Raw genomic sequence first — 27,165 nt, forward strand, 5'->3', positions numbered from 1 at the left:
AGGATGGTGTACTTACTTTGCAAATCCATCCCAGAATGTCTCTTTTATATCCTCTACTTCCATCCACCTAGCTGGATTGACGCGCTCTGTGCACTGTCCTCACGGCCGCAATCTTGCACATGCTCAGTTGGGGCTAGCTAGCCAACACTATAGTAAAGGCCTGTTATCCTGCGGCACTTTTGGTGTGTAACCATAGTGTCTAACACATCCTGCATTTATATACATTATACCTATGGTAGAACATGGAGATCTGCCCAGACTCCCGGGGGTCTTGGCTGTCAATCACAGGATACTGAATACTGATAAAGCACAAGCCTGCTGAACCCCCCTGTAACATCATGTACTCACTGCGGGTCTCCATGTTTTTATATAGGACAGAAGAGTCTAGAGACAGTCCATCAAGCACTGTGAGCCGACACTGGATGGTATGGCTGTGACAGATCCGCTTTAACAGAAACCTGCCTGAATCTTGAAGACCCCCAAACCATTACTATTACTGACTAGCCCTTTAAAAAGATAAGTCAGTCAATCCATTTATGAGCCCAAAGTGCTGCTTCAGCAGCCAGCAATGATGTTTTGTAGTGGTGTCTGGAAGTGCACTGGGCTGTGATGATGCACTTACAGCTTCTCAGTCTCAGGCTGTGTTCCCAAGCAAGCAGCACCTTCCCTTGACTGATTGACAGGTTAGTTCCTCTGATATACTGGCACTGATGTCTCCATCTGCCGGGAGGGGTCGCTGCTAGTTTAGAGCAGAGGCTAAAGGAGCTGTAAGTGCATCGTCCCATCCCAGTGCACTTCTACACTGAACTGCAAAACACACTTAGGGGTCAAAAAGGGAGTAACTAGCTGATCTTTTTATAAAGAGCACACAGTCATATTAGGAGCTTGAGAGGGTATAAAAGATTCTGACAGGTTCAGGTTATCAGGATCTGACAACTCTCCTAACATGTCTATTTTCAATTAATATTTCTATGAAATAACAATTTCGGATCATCTTTTCCTTAAAGGGGCTCTGTCACCTGAATTTGGAGGGAACAATTTTCAGCCATAGGGGCGGGGTTTTTGGGTGTTTGATTCACCCTTTCCTTACCCGCTGGCTGCAATATTGGATTGAAGTTCATTCTCTGCCCTCCATAGTACACGCCTGCGCCAGGCAAGATTACCTTGTGCAGGCAATGCATGTACTACGGAGGACAGAGAATGAACTTCAATCCAATATTGCGGCCAGCATGCAGCCAGCGGGTAAGGAAAGGGTGAATCAAACACCTGAAAACTCCGCCCATATGACCGAAAACCGGTCCCGCCAAATTCAGGTGACAGGTTCCCTTTAAGTTGGGCATTATACAGCCATTCTGATGAGGATTTCTAAAGTAAGTGCACCAGTGTTGTCAGGTCTAAGCGATCTACTTAGTAATGTAGGCGGTTTATGTGGTGAAATCTGGCATTAAGTATAAGCAGATTTACCAGGAAAATCTGCAGTCTTAAACTGGAAGATCAAGCTGAGAACTTAGAAGTGTGGTGGCGGCTCGTGTTCGGGTGGCCTGCTCGTGTTCGGGTGGCCTGCTCGTGTTCGGGTGGCCTGCTCGTGTTCGGGTGGCCTGCTCGTGTTCGGGTGGCCTGCTCGTGTTCGGGTGGCCTGCTCGTGTTCGGGTGGCCTGCTCGTGTTCGGGTGGCCTGCTCGTGTTCGGGTGGCCTGCTCGTGTTCGGGTGGCCTGCTCGTGTTCGGGTGGCCTGCTCGTGTTCGGGTGGCCTGCTCGTGTTCGGGTGGCCTGCTCGTGTTCGGGTGGCCTGCTCGTGTTCGGGTGGCCTGCTCGTGTTCGGGTGGCCTGCTCGTGTTAGCCTGCCTGCCATTAGTCAGTGGCTGGTGCAGGATAACAGCGGCACAGCTCAGGACTCTGATTGAGGCGTCCTCCCGCCTCAGCCGTGATCCCTCCATCCTGATCAGCCAGATCTCCTTATTAATCCGGACAGGTGCTGGATTCATGTTTACCACCGGCTTGTAGATTTTCACACTGAATTGCTGTCACTGTTGTGGCTGACTGATCTCATTCTGCTTAGCGCTGTCACACAATACACACTTCATGGTCAGCCGCTGTGTGGATCAGGAGTCCTCCATAGACACCGGATGGATGGAGAAAAACAGTTTATGAACCTTAGTGGGCAGTAAGAGAAAAATACATGAATGGCAAAAGTTTAATAATCGAGCAGATCAAGGAACGAAAAAGTAGCGTCATCATCCGCCATCGCCGACGTCTACTGAGGGTACAATGTTTGCTCCTTACACAGATCCGCTTGTGTAAAGATATTCCTTCTCCATCCCATAACACGGCGCCGGTGTGACAGGTCACCTGAGGAGAAGCCGCGTGACACCGCGCAGTTTTCAGAAGCTAGCCGCACACAGCATGGGCCGAGGCCGGGTGAAATCTACCCCGTTATGTAGCGAAACCGCTGTTGTATGGTTTGTCTGTACTTTGCCTTGTGGCCCCTTTGGACGGGCCGATCTGGGCCACTGAACACCTGACGATCGGCTAGATGTAAGCTGATCAGCAATACCTTCTCCGTGCACGGGAGGACTGGTGATACGATCGCTCCGCGCCCATACCCAGTGTCCAGTTATCAGCAGCACATGTCCTGTTTACACGGGCGATTCCTGTTTAGACGGGCGATGTGCTGCAGAAAACAAGGATTTTTTAAGTCACTGTACATATCATTGCTTGTCGGATAATTGCCGGCCTGGTTAGATGGGCAGATAGTCAGGATCATCCTACTAATGCTCTTCCCCCCCGATTATTTGCTCGTCCAAATGGGCCATTAGGCCGAACTCGCATTAAAATTGTTCGAATACACAAAAAAAAAAAAAAAAAAATCGGGACACGATTTTCATCTGTATTTGTCCCGTTTTACCATGTTTCTTACGTACGTCAGATGTTTTGTGGATCTCCTCACTGCAGTATGGTCCGCAAATTAGGACGAAATAGGACATGTTTAGTTATGTATGCCAACAGTCAGCAACGCAAAAAAACAACAACCTGACATGTGAACAGCGCCATAGAATACAATGTGTCGGAGTGACCGCACAGAGACGTGAGAAGGTGACTGCTCAGTAAGCCCTTAGGTGTGTTCACAGGGGGGTTTGTGTGCAACGAACAATACCAGGACCAACGTTACCCGCAGAGCGAGCGCCCATGGGCTACTTGTCACAAGGACCTCCGGTCTGCATGGGGGGAACATGGGCTAATGGGTACGATTCCCCATGCATTACTCCTAGACCTGCTCACTGAGCCAGTCACATCTGTAACTGGAGGATGTGACTGATCTGAGAAATTCAGCGGCCATGTGAACCTAGGCTTCCTGGGGTAAGTGGAATGGACTGGAATTTTCTATAAGAGGAAAGTAAATCCTCAGCATACCTTACTTCTGTATTATTCTTTCTTAAAACATTCGTACGCATGAAAATAAGAAACTTTGTAATTCATCTCATCAGAGAAATCCACTTCTTGATCTTGCACAGGATCATTCATTCTTAGAAATTCTCAATTCACAGGTAAAAGCCGTCACAGTGGATACAGATGTCCCATTACAGAGATAGGAGGTGACAGCTGGTGCTCATAATGTTCTATGGAGAACGGTATTCAGGAGACCGTCTGTGTCAGCCTCAAGCTCCTTCCCCTCCATAGAATAGAAAAGCACCAGCTGCCATCACTTATCTCAGCAATAGGATAGCATCATCACTGAACACAGATTTTACCCACCAATTGAGACTGAAAGATCAGTCAGCCCAGGAAAAAGAAGCAGATTTCTCTGATAAGATATATTACAAAGTTGCTTATTTTCAGGTGTACTATTGATTTATGAAAAAAAAAAATTTAAATGATGGCTACTCTTAACCCATTCCCGACATTTGAAGTATATATACACTGTACGTCATTGTTGGGAAACACTCCCCGACCAACGTGGTGTATAAGCCTATACTATGTGCATAAGCTATACTATGCTTTATAAGTGATCAGAGTGAAAACAATAAAAAAAAGACAAATTAATAATAAGAACAATTATTATCGTACTGACCCGAAGAATAAAGCTGCCTTATCATAGATCATATAACAGAGGTCACAAATCACCCACTACCAGCAGTTAGGTACTATATTGTACGAACCGATTAACTCATCATCCATCTTTCTGCATCCGCTCGAGTTCTGGTTCCAGGACCGGTTCCACGCTGGTCACTGTATCTGCACATACAACAGGTGGTAGTTGTCCACCAAACCGGGCAGCTAGGGCTAGGCTCTATGGTGGTTAGCAGCTAGGGCTAGGCTCTACGGTGGTTAGCAGCTAGGGCTAGGCTCTACGGTGGTTAGCGCCAGTGTTTTTGATTTATCTGTATTTCTACATTCAGCAGAAATTGTGGGACGCCTTTTCGTGCCAAAAATTGTTTTAGCCCCAGATTTTACATTTGGTAAAAAAACAAATGTAAAATCTGGGGCTAAAACAATTTTTTTTTCACTGCCCAATGGTATCAAATTCTATGACACACTTGTGGTGTCAATATAATGACTACACCCCTAGATGAACTTATTGAGAGGTGTAGTTTGTAATATGGGGTCACTTATGGTGGGTTTTGCTGTTCTGCCGTTTTTTCGACGTACACAAAAAAAAAAAACATTACTTTGTCCGTTGTCTCATGCCCCCGGGTAAACAATTTTCAACGGATCCGGCGAACGACGGATGATACGTGAGGCCATCCTTCGCTAATACAAGTCTATGAGAAAAAAACGGATCCGGCGGCATTAGTCCCCGGATTCATTTTTTTTTAAATTCAACGGATTGCGACTGATAGCAAAAAACTGATGTGTGAAAGGGGCCAAAGGGAGCCAATACACATTAGATAAAACAATTTACGAGCGACCGTCGGCTGGTATGGTGAAACTAGCCTTCATTTCAAATCCACAATGTTTCATAGTTGTTCAAAACACCAGACAGGAACGTTGTTTTGGGTTTTTTGGGTCAATAAAGCACTGGCTTCATCATCTACTGAAACTACCCAATATTGGCCAATAGTCTGTGAGGAGATGGGGCCATTGGGGAACAATCATTTGTCAGGACATTTTAATCCAAATGTGTAAATTAGCGCCCCGACATACATTTTACCAATCTGAGTGTATTATATTAAGATTACAGCACTAAGTATTCGGTAAATGTGTGTGACCTTGATGATGTGCGTTACATAATATTACTGTGCTCACATGTATATAACGGTATTACGCAATATTGCCGCACTCACATGTATATAACGGTATTACGTAATATTGCCACGCTCACATGTATATAACGGTATTACGTAATATTACCATGCTCACATGTATATAACGGTATTATGTAATATTACCGCGCTCACATGTATGTAACGGTATTACGCAATATTACCGCACTCACATGTAGATAATGCTATTACGTAACATTATTGCACTCCTGGATATATTGGAATTATCGCACATGTATTTAATGGTATTACATAGTATTACTGCACTCACATGTATTTGATGAATATTACCCTACATTTGCCCCTCACCTATTAGACATTACTCAGTAAAGTCCTGGTAATACACCGTGCTATGGTTAGAAATTACAGCCGACTCTCCCATCTACAAATGTTATTTGTGATCCTGCCGCCCAGATATCGGACATGATCCTCAGCACCACCCATTAGTGAGAGCTGACGGCCCAGAGAGCGGCGTGGACTTTGGCACTTGTGGCACACAGTAACTTTTGTCCTGCTTGGCGGAGGTGACGCTGCTATTGACTTTCCTCCCTGACCTGCGGTGATATTTGCAGAGTAAGGTGTGTTCTGCACCTCGCAGACTGATCACAGCACCTGGCAGGACACAGACCCCAAATATAAGGCTGCACCTTCTCCATGCTGGTGCTGGCCAGATAATAGGGGGTACAGTCCTGTGCTGGGGTCAAAAAACTGTAAGCCGCTTTACAAGGCTGATTCCTGAAAATACTCTGTCCCCATGACACCCAGATCACGCATCACTGTCACTGGTCTGATCCTACTCCCCGAAGACTCATCATGTGTGTGCCCACCTGTGCGCCTCCGACATAAGCTCCATTTCCTTGTGAGGGCTTATCAGATCATCTAGTAACATTAGAAATCTCGGATGGAACTAGAAGTCTCAGCATGCACTCTCAGGTTAGGCTTCCAAGGGGCGAACACGACGAAAAATGTCTGATGTGGAAAATCTGGGAGCACCCAATACAACTTCACGAAAAATCTGAGGATTTACAATAAACGTCACTGTACTGTGCAGATGTCGCCACAGATTTCTCCCTCCCAATTTCCGCAGTGAAATCCAGTGGTTTTTTGTGGCAGTAGATACCACATGAGACAATAAATCTTCTGCCAGATTTCCTTGGATTTTTGTTTCATTTTTCACTTTTAAAAATGGACATAAATTTCATGAATATTGTTTGCCAAACTTTTTAAAGTGTTATTTTTTCTGTTTTTTAGGTATACCCATTTAACGTATGCTTTTTTTCAGGCATCTTTTTCTTTTCATTAACCCCATAGAGAAGCAAGTGAGACAAAGGGTCCGAGTCATCAAGACCGGAGAAAAAACTGCCAGTCCTGATGAGTCGGTGGAGCCAGGCGCTCCTGATTCATGAAGAGACCTGGGCGTCTTCAAGCATCTGGAGCCCTCGACACAAATCTTACTCCAGGCCCTGACTGGAGTCGGATTTCTGGCATAGGAAACACCACAGCTTGTCATGAATTAGATGAGCTGTGGCATCTCGCCCCCCACTGAGTTCCCATCCCACCCCTGCTCGTATCTGCAAAGCTGGAAGAAACTGGTGAGAAAAAAAACTCAAAAGTCGCACATAGATCTTTTAGACCTGATGAAGTTGATAGACTTACTGTGAAAATGCACATCAGCATGGTAATAAAATCCACTTATAATATTTTGTTTCCAGCACTAGGCAGGCAAACTTTAATAACAGGATTACACGGTCACACTGACATACTCACACAGATATTCAGCGTAACTACACCGACTTCATCTGGTCTGGGCTATCCATTTAATAATATATACAGTTTGTATTTAAAACAAAAAAGAAGAAGTGCGAAAAAGACAAAAACACACAAATAATAATAATCGTTATTTTTATATAGCGCTAACATATTTCGCAGCTCTTTACACACATTATCATCACTGTCCCCGATGGGGCTCACAATCTATATTCCCTATCAGTATGTCTTTGGAATGTGGGAGGAAACCGGAGTACCCGGAGGAAACCCATGCAATCACGGAGAGAACATACAAACTCCTTGCAGATGGTGTCCTTGGTGGAGCTTGCAGGACCCCAGAGCTGCAAAGCTGCTGTGCTCACCAATGAGCCACCGTGCTGACCAAGCAATGTCAGTTGTGCAATTTGGCCCGGGATTATACCGGATTACCGGGCTTTTCAGACCATAATATGCTACAATAAAGGATTGTAAAGTACTTCTGACACCTGAAAGCAGCGACTGCATAGAAACATGCGTAAATCTAACCCAAGTGTGAACGCGGATCACTGCAGACTCTGACAATTACTGTAACAAAGACAAGAAGATCCCTCATACTGATGTTATATGGAGAACATAATGTATATACACTTATCATCAAAGCCAGGGAGATAAAAGCCGTCTACTGTACGGTGGGAAGTTACATAATTCGCAAAGGCAAAACAAAACATACAATTAATGAGAACAAATGTGGAAACTCTCATTTGTGTCGGTGATACAGTACTTATCTGCAATCCCTCCTAAGTCAGGTCTACAGAGGCGCTGCTATCAATTAATCAGCTGCCATTCACCATCAGGCAGGTCCTCCGCCGAGACAAAGGGGATCACTTCAAGCACGGAGAAGGGTCTCATGACAGCAGCGTACAAGATGGAGACGTGATAGGGAACTTTACATTATTAATACAGGTCGGGATGTACAGAAGAATGGCCTCGAGTGCTCATACTGCGACAGGCGTAAGGGAGGGACAGAACGACGATCGCGGCATCAACATCTGCGTGGATGGCTGCAACGTGGCACCCAGGGTGGTGCACTATGGCTTATGGCAGCGATATTCCACCTTTCTTACCTCGAGAACCACATCTAGCTCAGAGATGGAAGCTAACCACATCCAGCACCACTGCCCCCCACAGTAGTGACACCCAGAGCCCCCCGTTACTGCTATGACAGTCAAAGCTTCCCCACAGAATGAATGCCGAGACCTTATGCCAGTGTCCCTAGGCAGTGTACTTACATCTACCTTACCCTCTGTGATATCCCCGTACCCGGCCCTCCAACCACACTATTGCATCCTGCCTCAAGCACCTTCAGGCTGCAGGTCAGATGACAACGCCAGGTAATCAGATTCACCTCTCCACCCCACTGCTGGTGTGTGCGGATTATTATTATTATTATTATTTATTGTTATAGCGCCATTTATTCCATGGCGCTTTACGGATCCACAGCTTTTGTGTAATGGGCTACTCCTGGAGACCTGCTCTTCATAACAGTTTGCCAGACCCAGTGCCAACGCATACAGGTGGTAGACAGCAGCGAGCCACACATCATGGGACTGCAAAAGCCACACGTCATGGGACTGCTAGAGCCACACGTAATGGAAAACATGATGGGACTGCGATGGTCACATGCCATGGGACTGCGAGGGTCACACGCCATGGGACTGCGAGGGTCACACGCCATGGGACTGCGAGGGTCACACGCCATGGGACTGCGAGAGAGCCACATGCCATGGGACTGCAAGAGCCACATGTAACTCCCAAGCCACAGGTTGGGCACCTCGGTCTTAAAGAAGCGCTCCCATTAACATATTATTCTTTTAATATATTGCAGTCATCATATTACATAGCACTGAGTACTTACAATTGCTCATTTTGCCTTTCTACCCGGCTAATCCTTCTCTTTTCCATTAGGTCTATGATATCCCATGATTAAAAACTGACTAGCTGAATCCTTCTAAACTCTATGTAGAAACAGGAGGTCTTCTTTCCCTGAACGAGTCATAAGTAAATGTTCCCACGGTCAATAAACGCTGCGGGTTGGACGCTGCATACATACGCAGCGTCCAGATGTTACAGCATAGTGGATGGGATTTCAAGAAATCCCATGCCCACTATGCGTGCATCGACACCCCCGGCTGACCTGCGGAGATGGACATGCAGCACATCTTTCCAGACTGCAGCATGTCAATTTATACTGCAGAGATGTGAGTCTCCACAAGATAAATGTCACCTGTACAATGTATAGTGAGCGGTGATTCTGCACGGTTCAATGAACACATGCAGGATCGCCTGCGTTCAAAAGCCGGCAGTGCTTTGGATGGAGCGGACATGTGCTTCATTCAAAGCGCTGCCGATACCTGACCGTGGGGATGTAGTCTAAGTCACTGCAAGAGTCATAACACTCAGCAGCTGGGTCAGGTAAATGCAGGGACAAGAGACTTCCTGTTTCAACAGATAAAGTTTATAGTTTATAGCAGATAAAAAAGGGAAGAATTAGCCGAGTAGAAAAGCAAAATGAGCAATTGTAAGTACACAGTGTCATAGTGTCTATAATTTGTAAAGCGCTGCGGAATATGTTGGCGCTATATAAATAAAATTATTATTATTATTATTATTATAGAGTATATATTAAGAGGATAAAAACTATGATAGGAGGAGGAGTGCTTCTTTAAAGAGTATTCTCTTGGCCAAAAATATCCTGCAAGGCTATATTCACATCGACATTGGAGCCCCACTTCAGATCCGGCCCTGCAGGCAGCAAAGGATACAGAAAACCCCAATCTAAGTCTACGGGGTCCGTTGTGTGCACAGTACATCGGGGCCATAATGCATATCACCTATCCTGAGCGCTGGAGAGGACGCTCAACCTTAGCATCAGGCATTCCGCCATTCCTTACTTCTTGGGCGTCAATAAGGCTGATGTTACCGCTGTCATCTCCGCTCCCAATACACTGCCTGGATGACTATAGGGAACAATACACACTGTGCACGTTCCAGTCTTTCATTATTGTATTGGTGCGGATTTCTTCAATAAAGCTCTTGGAAAGCTGTGTGACTTCCGACGCTCAGTATTCTAAGTTGATGGTGGTATCCATAATGTAAAAGCCTTAAAAGTAAAATTACATAAGGGTCTAGATATTCAGCCTGCGTGACCAGGTGCCTAAATGAGAAACGTAGTGGTATTCTATGTCTGTTAATAAATATTATATCTTTTGTGGGAAAGAGTCTTCTACCTCGTAATTAACACACTTATATTGTGCTTAGGATAATCATGGTCTGAGGAGTCCAGTGGGCGGTCTTATCAGTGTCTGACAGAGTTACTTCAATGTAGTCTAACAAGGTAACTCCGCCCCCTGGACTCCTAAGCTTAGGATATGCAGGATTGTAAAAGAATATATTCCCATAAAACTATATGTGCATCAGCTAAGCACCTGCTTTATAAGACCCGGCTTGTTAAACATGACAATTTCCTTTAATTTCCACAGAAGAGCCACATTCTGCAAAGTTATCCTGTCAAATATTAAAACATGAATGAATAAAACATGCATCATATCTCAACACCTCTGATGGGGATTTGTAGACTGAAGTCGACCTTTGCTTCTTCTCGCTCTAGCAGTGGACAAACCCATCTACAAGTTTTCAGACTACACGACCCGGAGAACGTCATTCCCGTACATTTCCTGCCAGGGATGGCAGAGAGGCAACATCCAATGGCCAAACACTGACCACGGACACATTTTACCCACCATGGTGCTCGGGGGCACTAGTAATCAACCAAACAATCAGCTCATAAAAACCTTCTTTAGGGACCAACACATTTGATCTCTTTTTTAATTGTTTTATTGGGTTTCTTTTACAAATGATGGCACAATCAAACATAGAAGAGGAGGTAATATATAATGACCTATTACTGGCAAATCAGCAATAATCAGTGAGTGGACACGAGGCACATACACACCACCCCCCCAAACTAGGAGTCAGAGGCACGGCACTGCCCCAAATATAGGGGTCTCCATGTAACAAGCAGACATTTAGAATATTCCTGGCAATCCCTGCACGCCATCACCTTGTGCGATCTCCTCCACCAAGGTTATATATTTTAACTATTGGGAATTTTCATAAGGAATAGATGACAGAGAGAAAGGAAGAGTCATACTGGAAGCCGAAACTGCACAACTGGTTCTTGTACTAAAAAGTCATTCAGGAGGAAACCACCGACACATACAAGCTGGGAGTGTGCAGCCAAGTCCTCTGGAAACACAGGTCCAGGAGAGGATGGCCGGACTGGTCTGATGAGGCAGCAATGGCGGTCTATCATTTCATTCTACACACATGCCCATGTGTAACCGACTTGGTTCTCAGAATAGACGGGTTGTCCAGTGAGGCAGCCCCCGGAAAACCGGCTTTACAATCAGGAAGCTAATCGTTCGGTTATGACAACTTGGTTCTTTAAAATGGTATTAAACTAGGAGCCAGAGGTAGCGGTCATCCATGGCCACAAAGGTTCATCCGGCCGTCTGAAGAGAGATCAGCACTTTACACCAAGATTTACTGCAAAGACATTTCATTAGAAAATCGGAACACTTTGTAGTGATAAAATAGGTGCGAAGCAGGAACGCCGCGCTGGCAGCCGGGGATTTTCTACACTAAACATAGCTTCTGTTCTTAACCATTAACCTTCTTGCAGTAATATTTTTCGACGTTCCTCTTATAAAATGATACTTTTTTTTATGAAATTTAAAAATTATTGCAAGGCTCCCGTTTCTTTTTAGAAGTCATCCAGAATGAAGACATTTTAGAGATGATATTATGGGGAAGCATTAACAGCCCTACTTGGCGAGTGTCCAGGAAGGCTCGGAGATCGCAACCCGACTATACTCACTGGAGAAGCCAACAACTCATCCCTACTTTTTGGCTAAATTATCAAAATAACTAAAGTGAATGAATATCTGAAGTGACCCCTATGTACAGAGAGTGTGAATACTTGAATTTAGACAATGTACATACTTATTTTTAGGGTGGCGGAGGTCGGGCACTGAACACTGGGCTTATGAAGACTTTTTGGTGTATGGACCGTTGGCTGATGATTTGGTTCTCATACCCCTCTGACTCAATTTTTCTAATTATTACAGAACTTCTACCTATACCTACGCACTTGATAACTGGTGAGGGCAGAAACGGCAGCAATTTACATCTCTTCCTTTAATCGTCAGGTCATGGCATCATGCAATATCCATATACCAATCATTCCACCGGAAGTACAGAGAACCTGTAAGCATTCTCCATCACAGCACAGTGTATGGTAGTAATGGGCAAATATGAAAAAATTGTAATTCAGCAACTTGAATAAATTTGCCCAGAAAATTCACATTGAATGTATTCAATGCAATTCGAATGTGCTTTGCAATGCCCAAATGTCTCTCCAGAAAAAAAAATGCCGCATAGCAGCCCCGCCGCCACAGCTCCCTCCGGCTTCCCCGCAAGTCATGTCCTCTCCCTCCAACTACACTCTGCGCCGCGGCTTTTGACGAGACCTCGGGCAATGAATGTCATGACGTCATAGACTTACTCAACTCCAAAGGGCACAGTTCGGAGAGTAGATGGCAGTAGAGGAGGGCGCATAACATGGACCTGTAAAGAAAAGGCCAAAGGGAGCTGTGGCAACAGAAAAGGGGAGCAGCGAGGGGAGTATTACGGTACTTTTCATTTTTTCCCCTTTTCCTGGCTGTCTTCAAAACAAACCTCAAGAGAGCAGGGTGTGAAGTATTATCGTACTTCCATGTCCTGTGTCTATGCAGGGGAAGTGACATCAGGAAGGAACGACACAGCCCGTTGTTGTCATCTACAGGGCTGTGGAGTTGGTAAGCCAAACCTCCGACTCCTCAATTTCTATGACACCGACTCCAACTCCACCAAAATGGGCTCCGACTCCAACTCCACAGCCCTGCTAGGGCTATGGAGTCGGTAAGTCAAACCTCCAACTCCGACTCCTCAATTTCCATTACATAGACTCCAACCCCGACTCCACAGCCCTGGTCATCTATCCCCCGTACAGCCCTCAATGACCCAGTGACAAATCATCTGATCATTTTTATCTAGGGGGTTTTATTATTAGGTTTTTTTTATTTACTAATCAGTCAACATTGGTTGATTTTGACTTGGATGTTTACTGGTAACCGGACTGAGACTTGGTATATATAGTCCGGTGATTATCCAATTACAAGTGCCAAAGTAGACATACATGGCACATCTTAAACTTTTATTTTTAGAAGGTGTTCTGTATATTCAGCTCATATCGGGTAAGATTTATTATTACGATCATCAACCTTTACTCAATTTTTTCTCCTAAAGAAAAAAAAAATGTTCCGTTTCAGTACAAGAATGACATGAAACGTACTCATGATTGTGAAGAACTGGTAGCATTTTCACAATGTGCCAGGCGTCTATCTCCCAAAACTATATGGATATGGGAGCAGCAGAATAGTTATTTTACAATTTCAGATTTTACTTGCATTTATCAAACGTGTAGCATTGGTCCCAGCAGCAAATGGTTGAAGATGTATTCCCAGGTTATAATATTAAAGCTCCTCATTAGCAGGTAACATAACTGGTCGTGGTCTGACCTCTGGGACCCACAGATCCAGGACAATGCCTCGAGCTCCCTATAAAATCCTTGTGATACATGGTTGTTACTATGATATTACCGTGGATCAGAGCTTACACACCCACTGGAAAGTGCAAATCCCCAACACTTACATAACTAACATTAAGTTTATTTGTAAGACAAAACCTTACTAAACCTGAAATGTCAGCTACTGGTACACTGTGAGCAGGGAGGAGAAAGTAAATAAGATTAGTAATAAACGCCCGACATCCTTATAGAAATCTCTTGTGCATATCCTGGTGTAGAAATGCAAGCAGAAATATAACATGTGCTTAAAGGGAGTATGTCAGCACAAAATGACTGTTCAAACTAAGCACAGGTGCCCGCTGCACCCTTAGCATGACCGAGAAGTTCATTACCCCTTCCCGCCTTATGGTTTTCCATCTCAGCTCTTGTATGGCTCTGGTAAAACCAAATCTGTCAATCAAAAAGGAGGGGGGTGTAGAGGGAAACAAGTAGGTGGGAAGGTTCACTGAACTGTTTGGCCACACCAAGGGTGCACCGAGCCTCTAGCTTGATTTGAAGAGTCATTTTGTGCTGACAGGCTTCCTTTAAACTGTTGACCAAAGTAAACAAGTCCAGAAAGATGGTATCGTGAGAAGACCCACAGATCATACACTACCCACGTCTAGTGAACTTCCCACATTCAGTATAACTGTATCCTAGGGGCTCAGACTTTACTCTGTAATGCACTTCAGGGCATAGTCTAAAGTTCTACAGTACACCCCTCTGTGGTTAACTAATTGTAAGCCAAAAGGGTTTCCTTGAAGACACCCTTGTACCACCATATCACACAAGTGAAACAAGTCATCGGTTGGCAGCCCACTAACTGGCACAACTACTGATCTCGAAAATAGGGCACTTTCTATTGCCATGGGTGTTATCTTTCCTTTTGGCAACAGACTGTGTCCATAGACAGTGATATTATCAACACTAAAGGTACCGTTACACTAAACGACTTACCAACAATCACGACCAGCGATACGACCCGGCCGTGATCATTGGTAAGTCGTTGTGTGGTCGCTGGGGAGCTGTCACACAGACAGCTCTCTCCGGCGACCAACGATCCGGGAAACGACTTCGGCATCGTTGAAACTGTCTTCAACGATGCCGAAGTCCCCAGGTAACCAACGTCACAAAAAGCGTGACGTTGCAACGATATCGTTAACGAAATCGTTATGTGTGAAGGTACCTTAAGATTTCAGTCAGACGGCCATATCAATCAGACTGAGATTGGAACGCAGTGCTCTCCCAACCAGAGTGTGACAGCTCATTGTATTTCTATAGAGATGTCACGCTCGGATCGGGAGAGCCGCCAGCCAGTCTGTGCACTGCGAACAGATCTCAGTCCAGTTTATCTCAATTGTCTATTTTCATCTGTCACAGTGAGAATAATAATCAAATAACTCACGATGTACAAAAATAAATTTCTAACATTCCAAAAAAGAAATATTGGTGACCAATATAGCCGCCATCCTTTTAAATACCAGCCATAAGCCTACCATGCATGGAGTCTGTCAGTTTCTTAATCTCTTGATGACTAACTTTTTGGGCAGCACCAACCACAGCCTACCAGACCATGCGCAGAGATGTGACTGTTTTCCTTCACCGTAAATACCCTGTTTAAGAAGGGTTTATAGGTTCTCAGTAGGGTTTAGGTCAGGGGAGGAAGGGGCCATGTTGTTATTCTTTCAACTTTAAGGCCAAGCAGTGAAGGACTTTAACGCATGCATGTACTGTCCTGCATAAAAATCATGGCTTTCATGAAAGGTGCAGACTTTTTCCTGCTTGAAGAAAGTGTCTTCTAAAACTTGACACAAGGTTTGCAAGTTGAGTTCAGCTTCAACGCAAAAAAGTTCTAACTAGCTCATCTTTAATAATATCAGCTTACAGCAGGCCCGCACCTCCATCTTGATGGTATCGGAGTTGAAGTGGAGGTCTGTGCCCTTAACTGAGAAGATGAGTGACTGTTAACAGATGAAGTGGCTGGATCAGTAAATAGCTCCTTTGGAAAAGCTGTTGTTAGATATTTCTTGGCCCAGTCTTGGCCTTTCTCCTTTGGTGTCTTGCTCAGTGGTGGTCGGGTTCTGCCTTCCCTACCTCGGCCATGTCTCTGAGCACTGAACAGTGAACACCTTGTACTTCTTTCTGGGCCTCCAGGGAGGATGTCGGTCAGGAATGTGACAGCACTGGAGGATAATGGCTTTCTGGTCACTTCACGATTGAGTCTTCTCAAATCTTTGGCAGCTAATGTGCGTCTTTTTTTTTTTTCTGTCAACACGTTTTATGACCCTGTTGACTATTTGCAACAAATGTTCTGATGGTTCTCGTACCACAACCCAAAATCTTAGCAATTTCAAGAGTGCTGCCTCCCTACGCGAGTCTTAACCATTTTTGACTTTTCAGAGTTAGTTAAATCTCTTTTAGGCCCATTTTACCAGAGGAAAATAAGCTGCCTAATAATTCTGCACACCTTGATGAAGAGTGTTGATATTCTTAGGCCACCTTCTCCCCATTATATAAGTACACATCACCCGATCTGCTCCATCCAATAAGCATTGACATGTACATAGCTTAATGTTAGAAAATAAATCTGCATAAAGGTGATGATTTGGTCAAAATCCTCACTTGCCTAGTAATTCCACACAGTGCACAGTTTCAAGAAGGATTACATGGGAATGGGAGGAAGTATCGTTCAAAAAAAAGCTGCAGATGGTTTTTACACAAAATACGAGTAGTGCAAAAACTGACATGTGGCGAGATTTAGGGGAGGATCAGGAGAATTTTAATAAGTGATTATGTAATATATTTTAGGCTATGAATAATACAGAGCAGGGAAGAGTCGGCAAACATCTGCTATCCAAGATGATTCTGTTTTGTTCCCCGTAGGAAGTGACCTGTAATATTTACGCTGAAGAACCGTCCGGGAAGCTTTATAGAACGCAGGCTCCACTGAAACACTGCGAAGAAATACAAGTATCTCCATGCTCCACGCTCATGCGCTGCAGAACACACGACTTATTCATGGGAAATCAATGGCCGTAGATTTCCTTTAAGGGTGTGGGAGGCAACGGCATCAACTGCTGATTAATCAGCCTTTATTGCCTGCACTTTATGGGTCTCCAACCCGAATCGAAAACATGCGCAAGAAGCAAACGGCACTGGTTAAAAGACGAAAATCTGTCCCACGGGGAATTGGAATAATGGCAGCAACTTCTTTTTACTTTTTGGCATTTCTTAACAGATGGGATCAGCTACACAAATATTAGGGGGAAGGAAATAAGCGCACGATCTAAACCACTACAATGTAAGGCAATTACCATAAACAATCATTTCCGGGCATTTTAAAAATCCCTACAGTTTCCCCCAGACTTTATTTAGCAGATGCAGACTATACCCTAAAGTAAGAAAAAAAAAAATGGAGGTGCAACTTTCCTTTTGGAAGAAATTGGTCTTATAGGGGGTTGGCAGATGACAGTTTTTGAAAAAGACTGGTTTAAAAAAAAAAAAACCTATTTCCCTGGAGCTCCCGTTGCGTTATGTAGGTGACTACTGTAGAAAGTAGTAGTTTGGCCAACATAAAGACCAACAGGGTCTGTGTAAGGCCGGGATCACACACAGCGAGATACGGCCGAGTCTCACAGGTTAAAAACAAGCTCTGGCACCGACACTCCGGAGCGGAGCGTGCGGCCGCATAGCAATACATGGAGCCGCATGCTCCGCTCCGGAGTGCCGGTGCCAGAGCTTGTTTTTTACCAGCGAGACTCGGCCGTATCTCGCTGTAGTGTGATCCCAGGCTAAGCCTCAGAATGGGAGCTGCAGTGGATTGAGTACAGCGATTTTTTTTACATTATGTGAGCATTGCTACAAATTATTTTTATCTGCTAGAAAGGCAACCTCAAAGAAAACCCAATAAACAATAACTGTATGACCCAAACACTGCTCAGACCAAGCAAGACGGCATGCTCACAATGTCCAATAGCTTAGTGACTACTCTTTGCACCATTCCTGTTAGAATTCCCTGATTAATACATTTCCTAAAATAAAAAAAGGGTTATACAATATTTAATCTACTTGTTGTCCTGTTTCAAGATAATTGACAGATTTTACTGGTAAAAACCCCCTGCGCTGTATTATAGATTTTACATGAATCAGAAACTATATGACAACTAATAAGCATCTACAAAACAGCGTTTTTCCCAAGCGCATGGCATGGTGTCATGGGGGTGAGCTCCACCGAAGTCCACTTATGGAATCCGAGTTGTAAGGATCCAAGTCACAGCTAATGTGATCAATCACTGCTTTATACCAATATGCAGCTTGAGGAAGGTCTGCCGGGGAAGATGTTGCCTGTTTTGTGTATGTGCTGCACAACCAAGCAGTAATTGACCGTATTGGTGCAGATATCGTGGAATTGGCTAAAACTGAAATGGATAATGGGGCCTCTCAACTCTTTACTGACAGAGGATTATGGGGAGATGAGGGTTGGGCAATTTACATTTTAAATTGACCTTGACCTTTTTGCTCTTTAGGAAATAAGCCAGTGCCAGAGCTGTTTGGCAGTTGCTTTCTCTGTTCTCCCCTTGGAAAATATTTGAACACTCAGCTGAGTCAAACGTTCACATGTGGGGGGAATTGGGAAAGTTAGCTGCAGCCCAGATGAGCATTCAGTTGTCAACTATCCTATAGCACTTTTCTATTCAGCTACTTTTAATAACTAAGGCTACGTTCACATTAGCGTTGCGCGCCGGTGCGTCGGCGACGCAACGCGCGGCGACGCAACGCGCGGCGCACCAAAAACGCGCGCAAAAACGCTGCGTTTTGCGACGCGTGCGTCGTTTTTTGACGAAAATCGGACGCACGAAAAATGCAACTTGTTGCATTTTTGTGCGTCCGACGCTAGCGTCGAAAACGACGCACATGTCGAAAAACGCTAACAAAAAAACGCACGCGTCCCCTATGTTAAACATAGGGGCGCGTCGCCGCTGCGTCGCCGACGCAACAGCGACGCACATTAGCGTAACGCTAATGTGAACGTAGCCTAATGCTGAGCGAAAAAGATTCACAGGAGCCTGGTCTGGTGTCTACACACATACATACACGTCTACACACATACACGTCTACACACATACATACACGTCTACACACATACACATCTACACACATACATACACGTTTACACACATACATACATATCTACACACATACATACATACATACATACACATCTACACACATACATACATACACATCTACACACATACATACACACATACATACACGTCTACACACACACATACATATATACACGTCTACACACATACACGTTTACACACATACATATACATCTACACACATACATACACGTTTACACACATACATACACATCTACACACACACATACATACACGTCTACACACATACATACACACACGTCTACACACATACATACACATCTACACACATATACATACACACACACCTACACGTCTACACACATACACGTCTACACACATGCATACACATCTACACACATACACGTCTACACACATACATACACGTCTACACACATACACATATACATACACGTTTACACACATACATACACATCTACACACATACATACACATCTACACACACACATACATACATATCTACATACATACACATCTACACACATACACATCTACACACATACATACACGTTTACACACATACATATACGTCTACACACATACATACACATCTACACACACACACACACGTCTACACACATACATATATACACGTTTACACACATACATACACATCTACACACATACATACACGTTTACACATACATACACATCTACACACATACATACACACACACATACATACACACGTCTACACACATACATACACATCTACACACATATACATACACACACACCTACACACATACACGTCTACACACATACATACACATCTACACACATACACGTCTACATACATACATACATACACGTCTACACACACATCTACACACATACATACACGTTTACACACATACATATCTACACACACACACACATCTATACACACACACATACATACACGTTTACACACATACATACACGTCTACACACATACATACACACACATCTACACACATACATACATATCTACACACACACATACACGTCTACACACACACATACACATCTACACACATACACGTCTACACATAAACATCTACACACATACATATACGTTTACACACATACATACACATCTACACACATACACGTCTACACACATACATACACGTCTACACACATATATACACACACCTACACACATATACGTCTACACACATACATACACGTTTACACACATACATACACATCTACACACATACATACACACACACACATACACGTTTACACACATACATACACATCTACACACATACATGCACACACACACACACACACTCCTACACACATACATACACGTTTACACACATACATACACGTTTACACACACACATACACGTTTACACACATACATACACGTTTGCACACACACATTTACACATACATACACTTCTACACACATACATACACACACATCTACACACACACACACACACGTTTACATACATACATGCACATCTACACACATACACGTCTACACACATACATACATACACATCTACACACACACATTCACCTACACGTCTACACATACATACATACACGTCTACACATACATACACGTCTACACACACATCTACACACATACACGTCTACACACACATACATAAGTCTACACACATACATACACGTCTACACACATACACAAACTTTACTAGAGAAAGGAAAGCTAATTCTAATCTACTACTATATGCAATAGCACAAAAAGTAAAAGATATAAAAGCCCAGGGACACAAGAGTGATGTGGTCACCAGGACCTGAAATGGACTACGTAACACAATAGGATATAGCATCACTTATCGAGCCATGGGGTGGCCCAGACGGCCGCTCCGCAGCTCTATGTCACCTCAATTCTTTTACTCTTTGAATTGGCGAGGGTCCCAATGGATCAACCCGAAACGATCATAATGTTATGACATATCGTAGCAATGATGTAGAAACAGCTTCAAAATGAACATGATAAACAGAACGATAAATATTTCCTATGTACTGTATCACACAGAAATCATTAACATTTTGAAAGGTTTATAAAGCAACCAAATAGCAAAATCCAATGTGTATAGGACAAAAAAAAAAAAAAAATGAAGAAGCACATTTATTGAAATTATTAAATACTGAATTAAAAAAAAAAAAAAAAAAACTGACAAGAAGGGAACATCACAACTTTATAATTTTTTTCTGGTGTTTTTTAAGTATATTATTTTATCTTGGTGGAAACGCACTTGTAAAGTGTTTCGCAGACGGTAGTGGTAACAGATGGCCACTCACTTATTTATATCCTGCTTTTTGGAGGTCAATTTACCCAACCTTTCAATTATACCACTAGAAACGATGAGAGCGGATATACATTTAATTAAACTTATGCATAGCAAATGAGAGATTCTTAAAGGAGACTCTTCACATAAAGAAGCATTACACGGACCTCTTGATGGCAAGCTCCGCATTTCACGACTGCGAGAAACTGAAAATGACCAGTATATAAAATAGTGACTGATCCACTAACGACAAAGGCCTCAATGCATAGAAAATTACCGTAATTGGAAATATTTGACCTACAATGATTAATAGGGCATGGGTTCACATTGATACACAATATTACTAGAATTTACCTTTCATTATGAACTCTAGTGGAAGCTTTTATTACAACCATATTCAGGCTCCATTTCCAAGTCCAATCAAGCAGAATTATAGAATTATGAATTCAGCTCTGCAGCATAACATATGCAGAAAGTCGCAATCAGTACAAAAGAGGAAATGCAAACTATAGTTTCTCACTTTGTTTGGTGCATATATTATACACACAAAATTGAGTAATTTTGGAACTACGTCGCATTGGTTCTCTTGTAATTACTGTCTTTCTCCATATATACAGTACAGACCAAAAGTTTGGACACACCTTCTCACTTAAAGATTTTTCTCTATTTTCATGACTATGAAAATTGTACATTCACACTGAAGGCATCAAAACTATGAATTAACACATGTGGAATTATATACTTAACAAAAAAGTGTGAAATAACTGAAAATATGTCTTATATTCTAGGTTCTTCAAAGTAGCCACCTTTTGCATTTGATGACTGCTTTGCACACTCTTGACATTCTCTTGATGAGCTTCAAGAGGTAGTCACCAGGAATGGTTTTCACTTCACAGGTGTGCCCTGTCAGGTTTAATAAGTGGCATTTATTGCCTTATAAATTGCACTAGATGGGAGCAGCCCTGCACAATGCAAGTGTATTGAGTGAAGCCGGAAAAAGTCTAGTGGGAATGTGCCCAGTAGTATGCAAATCACATACTTGTAGTCACATGACCGCTGGCACCAGAGAATCCTCACAGCGCACTGTGCATACAATGTGAGCATTCACACGTACAGTGCCTAAAGACTTGTAGAGAAGACTGGACAAACCCTTTAAAAAAATAGCATGCACAACTTTAAAAAAAAAAAAAAAATATCCCACTGTTATTATCATAATCCCCTGCACTTCTCTGAAGAGAGATCAGATGAATTGCAAATGTAAAACATTTATCATGTCATCAAGAACTTCAGAGAGATTCAACTGCAGTGAAGAGGGCCCCGACCGTCTCCTAAAGAGGGTTCAACTATGGGAATCGGTTAAAGGGAACTAGTCATGTCCCCATAAAACCCATACCCAAATAAATACACAGGACACAGATATAACAGTGGCATAAAATTGGCCGTGCCTTTTTATTCAGGGTTACATAAAATACCGTACCTTAAATATTTCCAATAAATAAACTTCCATAAAATTAATTCAAATTCTCCAAATTTCCAAATCCACCCATACATGGGTGATTTTTCCCCACAATTAAAACCACACGACAGGATGAATGATGATAGAGAGGGAGGGAGGGTGGGCTCTTCTTTGATCTTGCGTCAGCAACTGAGGCGCTCAGAACCGCCAGTCAGGTTAAATATTTAAAAAAAGACCGCCAAAAACGCTCTCCACCAATGAAAATTCAGCAGGCTTGCCGCTCAAAAACTCGTTGAAACCAGACTGTCACGAATCTACCACAGATTCTGACATTACAATTACATCATAAGATGCATAAAATAGTTCCCAATAAAATGGTCAGAGCAGGGTCTATGAGGACATGAGACCCCCGCTATACTGCTTTATGGCTTACATGCGGAGAAATGCTAACAACCTGCAAATATGGGGTTAATCTGCAGGTTAATAGCATTCTGAGGGTATGTGCACACGTTGCGGATTCGCAGCAGTTTTCCCTGAGTTTACAGTACCATGTAAACCTATGGAAAACAAAATCTGCAGTGCACATGCTGCGGGAAAAAAACACGCGGAAACGTAGCGTTGTTTATTCCGCAGCATGTTCGTTCTTTGTGCAGATTCCGCAGCGGTTTACACCTGCTCCATAATAGGAATCCGCAGGTGTAAAACCGCAGGTGGAATCCGCACAAAATCCACAAAAAAATTGCTGTAAATCGGCGGTAATTCTGCAGTGCGGTTTACCTGCGGATTTACCAAAATCAGTCTGGAAAAATCTGCAGAGTAATCCGCAGCGTGAATAAGCTTCGGGACTTAGGCCACCGCTGCCAGGAGAAAATTAACTTTATTCCTCCCGGCAGATTTCAGTGACGGCAGTGGCATGGGTTCACTCACCGTGGCTGTAACCACGCCCTCGGCACGGACTGACAGCCGTAATGCTGAGCTGCTGTCAGTCAGTGGGCGGGACGCGGTTACAGCCGCCGCACTCTATACACAGAACGGTGAGTGAACCCGCTTGGACCACCCCCGTGACTGAGACCTGAACGCTCCAAGTTTGTTTCCTCCCGGCAGTGTGGGTCAAGTGCTAGTGACAGGCAGTTTCGGAACGCTATTAGCCTGCAAATTAACCCCATATCTGCAGGCTAATAGCATTTTTTCACGTGAACAGTTCCATGCTCAGGAAGGGCGGCATGCGTCACTACCTTTGAATGAACAGTGCGACAGAGGATTTAGGCTACGTGCCCATGATCAGGAATAGCAGCGTTCTGGACGCAGCACACTTGCACTGTGCCCAAAACGCTGCGTTCTACATTACGAACACAATGGATGGGATTTCTAGAAATCCGGTGCCCACTGTGCTTTTATCTGACGCAGTGTAAAGTAACCCGCGGCGCCGGTTTACATGCCGCAGCATGTCAATGTCTGTTACAGAGACAGTCGTCTGCACAATAGAAGCTTCCACAATAGAAAAGTATTGAATGCGGTAAATCTGCATTGTTCAGGGAACACATGCGGATTTACTGTGTGATCAGAACGAAGCATTTTGGATGCAGCAAGAACAGCCTGCGTCCAAAGCGCTGCCATTTCCTGATCGCGGGCACACAGCCTTTGAACGGCAGAACAAAAAAAATAACACTCATCTCCAAGAAAAACCATCAAGAACAGACGAGATTTTGCAGGAAGTACGGGGATTGGACTGAGGAAAACTTGTATTTTCTGAAGAAGGTTCCTTCAGACTGCTGGGACATCTAGAAGAGTGACTGTCCCGAAGTAAAAAAAAAGAAGAACACTAGCATGAGTCCGGTGTCATGCCAACATTAAGGCATCCTGAGAACATTCATGTGCTGGGGCGTCTCATCCATCATCCATGGAGGGGAATCACTCACAATTTTGCCGAAGAACACTGCCATAAATAAAATAATGGGGTCTACACACCCTCCAAGAGCAACTCCTCCCGGCGCTCCAGGAACAATTTAGTGATGAACAATGCTTTTTCCAGCATGATGGAAGACAAGGTCACAAGGAAAAAGAGGTAACCAAGCAACTTTGTGAAAAAACATTGATATTTTGGGTGCCTGGCCAAGAAACTCCCCAGATCTCAATCCCACTGAGAACCTGTGGTTATTCCCCAAAAAGTGGCAGAGCAAAGAAAACACAGAAATTGTGATAAAGTCCAAGCACTGCCTGGACGAGAATGGGTCATCAGCCAGGATGTGGCCCAGGAGCTGATATCCAGCAGTCAGGGCGAAGGGCAAAAGTCTTGAAAAATAAGGTCCAACGCTGTAAATATTGAGCCTTTACATAAACTTGATGCATTTATCAATACAAGTTTACAAGTTATGAAACTCTGAATTGTCCATCAGTGATCAAAGAAACATCCGGCTAAAGATCTAAAATCACTGAAGAAGCAAACAACGAGAAAAAACAAAATTTGTGGCAGAATAAAAACGTTTGGACAATGACTAAAATACAGAACAGGGCAAAATACAGCGCAACCCAACTAAAGGTGGCACAGGAACCAGATGGGGATTACCCAAAAACGTATTCCTTGTGCAGTCACTATAGGAGAAATCTCCACTGACTGCACAGGCCAATAGATTTCTGGATCATTGCTAGCTGGCACCTGTGGTTCCCCTATATATGTTTCATTGAGGCCGCGCATGTAGTGGAGTTATATATTGCGCTGTTTATTCTGGCCCGTACCTTATTCACTAGCCGCACGAAAATCTTAATTTTTTTTACAAAAAAATATATTAATAAATTTCAGTTCAGGTTGAAGCAGAAAATGCTGCAGAACAACAAAGCTTGAGGACATTTGACCATGAGACCATTTCTAGGTATAATGTTCCTTAACCAACATAGACACAACGAAGTTTACGAGCGAGTGTGACAACATTGTGAAACGAGCTCTGACTAAGCCGGAAAATATTCACAAAATGAAAATATTCACAAAACCGTCCTAACAACAAATAAACGGCAAATTCCACCAACTCCAGTCATCTTACACCGGCCACACAGTGTACCCAGCAGTCCTCACAACTGTGATATGCTCACGCTGCAATGTTTCACGCTCTACACAACAACATGGCGCATAACAACACTGCGCACAACAACGATGACATGGTGCACAACGACGACATGGCGCACAACAACGATGACGTGGCGCACAACAATGATGACATGGTGCACAACAATGATGACATGGCACACAGCAAAGATGACATGGCATACAGTGACGACGACATGGCGCATAACATTGCGCACTACGAAGATGACATGGTGCACAACGACAACATGGCACACAGCAACGATGACATGGTACAAAACAACGACATGGAATACAGCAACAATGACATGGCACACAATGACAACATGGCGCACAACAATATTGCGCATAACGACATGGCACACAGCGACAACATGGCACACAGCAACGACAACATGGCACACAGCAACGACAACATGGCACACAGCAACGACAACATGGCACACAGCAACGACAATATGGCACACAGCAACGACAACATGGTACAAAACAACTGCATGGCGTACAGCAACAAAGACATGGCACACTGACAACATGGTGCACAACGATGACATGGTGCACAACGACGACATGGCACAAAGCAACAACATGGCACACAGCAACAATGACATGGTGCACAGCAACGACTACATGGCATCTAACAACATTGTGCAGAACAACGATGACATGGTGCACAACGACGACCACATGGCACAGAACGACAACAAGGCGCATAGCGACGACGACATGGCGCACAATGCGTCTCTTCCACAGTAAGATCACAAATGTGAAATGAGCAGTAAATTACAATACTGAATGAAACGAGCAGTGAGAAGTGCAGCCACTTACGTAATCGTGAAAGGCCTTTGCTTCACTTGAATGTTCACAGGTTTCTCGTCTTTCTGGAGCAGCACAGTACAGATCCCAAAATACACTGAAAACCACAGAAAAAGGAGGTAAAAATATCTTCCAAACATGTTAATAGATGTAGCAGCTTGTCCGTTCAAGTGATTCTCCAACGTTTATCATCATGCTATTTATAAGTGAATACTTAAGGAAAATGTATATCTTAAGGTATTTTTTAAAGTGGTAGGCGTCCAATTCCTGATGCAGCGCTCTGTGACTGGCAAGAGCCCGGCTGCATAAAGCCTCCACACGTGCTGGAGTATAGACGCCTAGCGCCACACAGAATTTTAACATTTAGCTCTGTACAGCTGGAGTTCTGTATCAGAACAGAGGTGCATCGGCAAATTAAAGAATTAATTGGTGCAAATTTTTATAGTCCGATCAGGGTATGGGGGTGGGGTACTGGTTCTGTGTGAAGAGACTAGCCGAGCATCACATAGGAGCAGATCCTCGAGGGGCACAGTGAGACACAAAGTCCATAGAAGATTTCTGACAAAACATTTATTTTTGTTCATCTTACAAGGCTCATTAAATGTCAGAGTCTGACTTACAAGTTAGGTACCTCTCA

At 43.7% G+C, this 27,165-nt stretch overlaps 1 protein-coding gene across 2 annotated transcripts in view; it reads right to left on the bottom strand.

Moving 5' to 3' along the window:
• The window catches only part of SSBP2 (single stranded DNA binding protein 2), a 224,007-nt gene that overhangs the window by 98,076 nt on the left and 98,766 nt on the right, over window positions 1–27,165 (bottom strand). For both annotated transcript variants that reach the window (XM_069751142.1, XM_069751132.1), the window contains exon 4: window positions 26,541–26,625. In XM_069751142.1, the coding sequence (XP_069607243.1) occupies window positions 26,541–26,625 (85 nt within the window). The remainder of the gene's footprint in view (window positions 1–26,540; window positions 26,626–27,165) is intronic.

Source organism: Ranitomeya imitator, chromosome 1 (assembly GCF_032444005.1).
Source record: "Ranitomeya imitator isolate aRanImi1 chromosome 1, aRanImi1.pri, whole genome shotgun sequence".
In the NCBI taxonomy this organism is placed as follows: Eukaryota; Metazoa; Chordata; class Amphibia; order Anura; family Dendrobatidae; genus Ranitomeya; species Ranitomeya imitator.